Source organism: Amblyomma mixtum, chromosome 3 (genome assembly GCF_055824585.1).
Source record: "Amblyomma mixtum isolate Tamu chromosome 3, ASM5582458v1, whole genome shotgun sequence".
NCBI classification, from domain to species: domain Eukaryota; kingdom Metazoa; phylum Arthropoda; class Arachnida; order Ixodida; family Ixodidae; genus Amblyomma; species Amblyomma mixtum.
Window position 1 is genome coordinate 152,651,740 of NC_143014.1, and position 8,089 is coordinate 152,659,828.

The 8,089-nt window shown below is 46.4% G+C and overlaps 1 protein-coding gene across 1 annotated transcript; it reads left to right on the forward strand.

Annotated features, from left to right (window-relative positions):
* On the forward strand, positions 1-8,089 carry LOC149352399 (phospholipase A1-like). The gene is made up of 6 exons (XM_089575694.1): positions 1-22; positions 1,089-1,228; positions 3,304-3,618; positions 4,197-4,449; positions 5,500-5,694; positions 7,851-8,089. Exons 1-6 carry the CDS (start codon positions 1-3, stop codon positions 8,087-8,089), a joined length of 1,164 nt encoding a protein of 387 aa, XP_089431820.1.

Sequence of the window (8,089 nt, forward strand, 5' to 3'; positions counted from 1 at the left end):
ATGGCGACCGGCTGGATACTGTGTGAGTACACTAGATAAATGCTGATGCAATATATAAAGATACAAGCGTTCTGCTATTGTTTCTCACTGCTACTGCACTCAGCGACGTGAATAAGCGCTGTACGTGAGTACAGGGCAACCCCGTACACCGTACGAACAGGAAACTATAGATATATGTGCCATTTCACAAGGCACATATATCTGTCATGTCAGGTGACAGCGAAGTTCAATAACCTGCATGCGCGCTATGTTATGTACAGCAAAGTCGTTTGCCTTTGAATGCAAAGCAAATGGTTAGATAAAGTGGGTGTACCCTACTGTGTCGCAAAACCCTTGCAACAACTGTAATTTATAAAAAGTTAAGCATATATTTGCAAATGAAATCATGGAAACTGAATTCTAAACAAATTTCATAAATTTCACGTTGATTTGCACGGCGTCTCGCACTGAAAATTACTTTGCTAAAATCAATAGCTGTCTTATTCGAAGGAACATGACAGCCTAAAGCCAGTTCTAAGGATGAGGCTGATATCGGTTGCGAGAACCTCTCACGCAGCCGAATAACTTCCCCGCCTCACAGCATTTTGAAGAAGAAAGTTAAGCCTTCAAAAGGAAAAAAAAAAGTGTAGCAAATATTATCCCGAGCGTAATACTGTCCGTTGTGTTCAATAATCGAAGTTCAGTGCAGATTTTCATGCCCAACGTACACGGACAAAAATTTTAAAAATTTGAAAATTGTCAGATACTTTTGAGGGAACATTGAAGGTAATGGTCCATTTTTCTGATATGTAGCAAAATATTCCTTTCAATGTGTTTCCATCTATTGCATCGAACAGTTAAGACTGCCATAGAAAACCAATAGGCAAAGCTTTTGAAGATAGCGAAAAAGTTAAGAGAAAAAAAAATGTAAGACTGCCGTCGGGTGATCTGTGGATATACTGATTGCTATAGTGAAATCTTGCATATTCGAAAAAAATTGCGTTCATATACGGTTTCCCGCTGAAAAATGATTTTGTCCAGGATTGCTGGGTATGAAAAAGCAAAAATTATTGATCTGCACGTATTTTTTACCGTCGCCGACGTTTCAGTGGGAGTAAGGCTTTACGCGGCAATGCTAACTTCTGCCGTTCTCGGAGCTTCGCACCAAACCTACATTGAACTTGGACAAAGCAAATCTGGTGACGTTGAAATTGTAAAAGCTATCGACTATGACACCGAAGTCGCAATGGTGAGTATAGAACCATACCATGTCTCGGCTCTTGTTTTATGCGTTAGACATTAGTATATATGGATCATCCCGAGGTAATCGCCTACGACGGTTAAACAATTTTAAATTAAAATTCTTCTCTCATGCTTGTTCGGTTTCAACAACCGAGTGATGGCGGCGACGTGAAAGGTTAGTTCAGGTCACTGTGAGGCATGAAAAAAAAAATTACGGTTTAGTACGTGCTAGTCCTGGACTACCCCGCTCACTGCAAGAGCGCACGCGTACTGTGCTGTGTTTTTCTGGCATGTTTCGACACCGAGAATTGTTAGTAAACAAATCTTTATGCACCGTTTCGTTGCGTTTGCCTTTGGCGCCATCACCCAGGACGGCGACCAAGTGTTTCGAGATTTCGACGAGCGGACCCTGCCGCCTGTCCGATCCAGGCGGCCCTGCTGCGCCTTTCACGTGGTGCTTACTCTAAAGCCGAACCACACTGAAAGCGTTTCGAAGCGTGTGGCGGTTTTCAGCGACTGCACGTCCCACCCGACCACTTAAACTCCTATGACGGCATCGACCGCGCGTCCTACCCGAACTCAGTGAAGGTGGCAGAGTGCGCGAGGCATGGCCTGTGTGGACGGGGTGGCGACCGCGGTTTTTCGAGGGACGGTCATGGATGCGGCTTTCTCTGAAAAGCTGCGACGTTTTCATGGAGTCTCTCGTTGGTCGTGAGGATATTGGGCATTTATAGGCGGATAAAATTTATCTCTCGCATGGTGTCTTTTCAATATAAATGTTTCTTTTCACTACGTACGATATTAAAGCTAGCTTTTAGCAACTCTCTTGCTGTTAATATCGCCCTGATTGCATGTTAACTATTACTTGAACAAGTTCCTTTTGCATATGCTTCTACGACCTGAATGCCAGGTGAAAGCAGCAGCAGCAGCAGCCCTGTCTGCTTGCCTAGACGCAAACGGCCTCTGCGGACAAAATATGCGGAAGTGAAAATGTTGCATTTAAATGCATTCCTGCATTAAAACTGCGATATACGTCGTTTCAGTTGACAGCAACGCTTAAGCCAGCCTGCCTCAAGAGCCGGGATGACAGCAAACGACGTGTCAGCAATTACCTATATTGCAGTTTTTTTCGTAACTCACGTGACCTAAACGGGTCATTTACGTAACGGCAAATCGTTCGATTGTTAATGCCGGAAAAGCATGAGAGAAGAAATTCGAATACAAATTATTTTAAGGTCGCAGGCGAATACCATGTGGCGATCTATGTATTCATGTCTTATGAACTATTGCAGAGAAGATAACTTGCAACTAAAATTAGGTGCCTATACTCATTTAAACTTATAACAGTCATGAATTTGTCTCACGTTCAACATGGTTAAGCATGCAGATGGAAAACCTAAAGACACTGATCATCTAAAATCTAAATTATTATTATTATTATTATTATTATTATTATTATTATTATTATTATTATTATTATTATTATTATTATTATTATTATTAAGAAATTATCAACACCCAAAGCCTTAATTCCAGTGAAACGCCAGGGCGCCCGCTGCTTTTTTCTCGCTAGTTTTAGTAGTAGTGAACGCTTTTATTGCTATTACTGCCGCCAAGACAGTGCAAGATATCGTTGCAACTGGCCCATTTTCAAACGTGCCATTTGTGTTTTCTGTGCAGTGCTAATTTCTTTTCAATGCGGCGCTCAGTTCGACCGGCCCAACGACGAACTCTATTCGGCGTTCCGCAAACTCTGCATCACAAGGCATTCCAGATTTGACCAGCTGCGGACCACGTTGTAGGCGTCATGCTGCAACAAACGCAGCAAGCATCTCTAATCGTTACGTTTCCCCTTTGTCCCCTCCTCTCCGTACCACCGCCAAAACGTCCATCCTAGCACGAAAGGATGTTCCTAGCAAGTGGTGTTCGTGAAGGCATCTACGCTGATGCTGTTCAATGATATGACGCAGATTACGAAACTTGAGCCAGATGCCCAGAAGCATGCTACCCCCCCCCCCCCCCCCCCCGGCTTCCCTTCCTGACAGGAAAAAAGGAAAAGAACCTCTATTTACTCTCTTACAGCAACAAAGGAAGAAGATAGAGATACTTCCGGAGAGAGTGTGTTACACCGACGTAGGATGCTTCTCAAGATGGGATCGCATGACTCATCCAGTGGCGCTGCCCCAGGACCCGCAGGGTGTAGGCACGCAGTTTCACCTTTACAACCGGGAAAACAGGGACATCCCGGCGGTGATTACAGAACCAGGTCCCAGATCTCTCGTCTCCCAGGCGCCTTTCTTCCGGGAGCAGAAGAAGTTAGTTGTTCTTCTGCATGGCTTCACTCAGTCCGTCGCCTCGCACTGGCTTCACCACACCAAGACAGCACTGCTTAAGAAGGTAAATGAGTTACGCCTTCGGGAGGTTGCCAAAGGGACACTAAATCGAATTTCGATGTCGGCTGCATGCTGCAGAAGGCACCGTGCGAAGCCCTTTTCGACGGTTCGGCCACACTTCGGAACTCTTCTCTCTGCGTGCATGTGTGCGGGCTTGTGCGTGCGTGCGTGCGTGCGTGCTTGCTTGCTTGCTTGCGTGAGCTGTTGAGCTTGGGGTAACAACAAATCGCATCCCACTTTGGCGAAGACGGCATGAGCATGTTAATTAAGTAGCGCCAACGCGACAAAGTCAAGGCAAGCCTCCATCGCAGTAACGGCTGCAACAGTATTTTTGTTGTGCTTGGCGCATGATTGCCTTAGCTGCCTAGTGCCATCAAACCCAACACACCCACACCCAAGTATTTTTGCAGTAACGTAACGGATGTGGATATCAGTCGTGCTAAGAGCGCGGGAATTGAGAACCACCGCTTTGAAGACGCTTTTCTCTTTGCATTTTTTGACACTCGCGTACGCTTTCTTTGTGGTGCACGCTTTGCCCGCAGCTGCACGTATAAACTTCGGACATGTAACCGCTACGCGCAGGAAGACGTCAATGTGATACTCGTCGACTGGGCCAACGGCTGCCGCTCACCCAACTACTTCTCTGCCGTCGGGAACAGCGCACTCATTGGGCGCCAGGTGTCGCTCACTCTGCAGTCGCTGGTGCGCCAGTTCCCGGATACGGTGGATCCCGCCAATGTGCACGTGATCGGATTCAGCCTAGGTGGCCAGGCGTCCGGTTTCTGCGGCCGCCACTTTCTCAACTCGACCGGACGCCGCCTTGGAAGAATCACCGGTGCGAGCGCGTTGGCTGGCCATATGGCAATGACAGGCGTTCAAAGCGGGCTTATACACATGGTGGCTAAGTCTCGGTAGGCAGGGTCCTGGCTGAGTTCTGGAAATGCGCTGTGAACTGACTGCAAAAGTGCTTTGAAAAAAAAAAAAAGCCATTAAACTGAAGAGTCAGACCCAGGTCCTTAAATGGCGACGTACTTAAATGGCGACGTAAGAAATCATTTGGAGCCATCCACTACGGCGTGCCCCATAGCCTACAGCGTAACTCTGACACGCGGAAATTCTTGAATCGTAACGGTTAATATTTAAGTGCTTTGATGTATACCACGTATACAGAATACGACTCACCATTATACATATATCGAAAACAACAGCAAACAGGAACACCCCTTTAGACGTACTTGCCTTGTGCTTGAAAAAAAAAAAAAAGACGAGTCAACGCGCATTTTTTTTGTAACCTCTGTATTCTAGACGGCAATGACAGTTTGATTTATCACTTTTCAAGTCCAGGATTCTCAAGCTTGACGCATGATGGTCTTAGTGGCCCATGTGCCATAAAACTCAACATAACACAGAAGACCAGAATTCTAGGACATCAATTTTAATTGTGAGGCAACTGTGGAATACTGTCAGGTATTGTTACGGAAATACTGAACCTAATGGCCCATTCTTCAGATGCGTAGCAAAAATATTTCTTTTAAAGTCTGTCTATCGCGCGCATCGATTAGATAAGACTGTCCTAGAAAACCAGTGGAGAACGTTTTTTGACGATGACCAAAATGGTAATAGCAAAAAAATGCGAGCCTACAGAGGGGAAATCTGCGGTTATATTGATTGTTATTTTGGACTCTTACAGCATATGAAAAAAATTGTGCTCGTAAACAACTTCCGGTTGAAAAATGCGTGTCTCCAGAGTTCACGGCATTGTAAACTAGCAAAATTATTGCCCAGATTCGAAAATGTTGGGAAGTTTCTAGTGTTTGAAGCTAAGGAAGCACTGTGCCTCAACTGATTCGTAACTTCCAAACCATCCTGTGCTTTCGGTGGGCAGCCCTAGACCCGGCAGGCCCGCTCTTCGAGGACAGCGACGTGCGCGTGAGCAAGGCTGATGCGCACTTCGTGGACATCATCCACACGAGCTACGGCTGGAACATGCTCAATGGAGACCTCGGAATGCAAGCTGCCACTGGCCACGTGGACTTTTACCCCAACTTCCAGGAGAGGCAGCCTGGGTGCGACGCGTTGAGTGCGTATGATCCACCGATATGATGTTCGTGTGGTTCGCTTATCGATTCGCTCGTGAAAGGGCGATTCGCTTATCGACTGGCTTCGTCATCGCGCTCAGGTCGCATGTATCTGGGACAATGAGCACAGTGTGGAGCAAGAATTTCATTGATTAATCGCAGCCTTTGTGTCAAAAGCACGTGATTTCATTATTTTTCAGCGCTCCTTTATTAATTAATGAAATAATCATGCAAGCGCAGGTAAAATGAGCTGGGCAACATCTTGCTGATAGCTGCCCTACACTTTGCAGCCACTGCGGCCTAAAATCGGCCATCCATTCGATAACTTTCTGAGTTATTTTCTTATACAGAGTGACCGAGCGCTGTGCTTATTTTCTTCGCAAGGTGTCTCAACGCGTAATTTATAAGCCCCATCAAGAAAAAAAAAGAAATTCTCCAGCCGAGGGTAGAATATATCAATTACTGTCTGTAAAACACACGAGCTGAGGATGATGGTACACCATCAAATTCTTCTACCTTGAGAGCATGTCTACCCAGCAAGTAGATACGGCAGAAATTACGGCTGGTGCGCTAGCCAAGTGCTTAGACATTTTGTGTCGTGCCGCTGCTTAACATATTCAGATACCTAGCAGTATTGCTGCGCTAGCTCGCTGCAGAAAAATTACAAAGGGTATTCGGAGCAGGCAGCTGGGTACGAATAAGCACAGATAGCGAAAGACTCGGTCTTGGATAGTCCTTGCTGTATGACAGCCTTTCTACCTCGTAAACGGCGTCGGCGATGTAGTACGTCGTAACATAAAATTCCACGTAAACCAGCTGGCCTCGCTTACAGTGCCAGGTAGGCTTTAAAACGTGCGAACAAGGAGTGCGCACAGTGGCACGCAGCTACTGCACGATAACTATAATATACTGTGAATGCTCTCAAATTCCAGCAGTCACTCTTACCTTGCATAAATGCAATCATACGACACTTGAAGCGGCCCACAGTTTGTTGTTGGCAGCCTTTGAAATGGCTCAAAGACTATCACTCGCGATATACTTGGTTTCCTGTCAGAAACTCGTGTAACAAGTGCTAACTTGACCTGTGGCGTTCGGGCACCAAGCGCGGGCAGGGTATGAAGGAAGGAAAGGCGTGTTTATTCTCTAACTAGAGTGGAGACTTGAACCAAGCCATGAGAAAAGAGACGGCGGGAGCAAAATGGAGAAGAGAGAATGAACAGTCGGCGCTCAAGCGTCCGGCATCTGAAGTGAAAGTGAGAAAGCAATGCCCGTTCACAGTACTCAGCCAGAGTAAGCCTTGAAACAAAGCTTTTGCAAAAATCAGGTTTCAGAACGCACACAACCGTAAGAACGGTAGAATATATACTGTAAGGATAAAAATGTCATGCAACATTAGATGCACCCTCTTGGCTGCCGTTACCACGGAAAAAACGGGCTGGCGACGAAGCGGTGACGCTGCGGTCGCCAACCTTTGTCGGCTTTGAGGATAACCTGTGTGGCGAGAATCGGCGCCATTTATATCCTGGTTACATGAAGTAATCAAGGCAGCCTAAATACTTCTGTAAAAGTCTTTAGATGCGTACATTTACATGTACAGAAACGTGGAAAAAACCGCTTTCTACAGTCGGATCTACTGCCAGCGTTCGGAAGTGTAGAACGGCTGCCTGAATCAGTAGAAAAGAAAGGCCACAACAACTTCATTCCGTAATAAACTCACAAATATTTAGTTTCTTATCTCCGCGGCTTCTAAGAATTGAAAATTTGAGGGCACAATAGTCTCGTTTTGTGAATGAGGTGCGGTTAAAGATAATATTCCATTTGCGCAAGATGTACGAATGTTTCAGAATAGAACAGTCTACTGCGCCAATAAACAAGAGCCAGCAGTGGGGAGCAGCCATACAATTGCATGACAACAGCTTCTTTGCTTAAAAAGGCCGTCCTTATGTGTAGCACGTGAGCGTGTGAACGAGTTGCCTATTCTTAGCTGCCTCTCACATGCTTCGCTCGTACCCATTTGGCCCAATTCTAGCCTGTTGCGCGCAAATTACTCCCCCCCCCCCCCCCCCCCCCGCCCTCCCCTTCTCTTGTTTTCCTCACATTCTGCGACTTAAAAAAAGGAATGTGTCGTGTGCCATTTTGGTCTTCTATTTGCTTCTAGGCCTATCGTGCCGCCACCGGAGAGCGCACATGTACTTCGTCGAGTCACTTGTGTCGGACTCGTGCAAGTTCGTATCCAGGCCGTGCCTTCCGGGCACTGCAAACCCTCAGTGCGATCATCTTCCCCTGGGCGAAATGGGCTACGGGAGCGAGCATGCCCCTGGACGCGGCGAACAGTTCCTGAGGACGAACTACGAACCGCCGTTCTGTCTGTCGACTGCACTCGACGATACTGTGTGA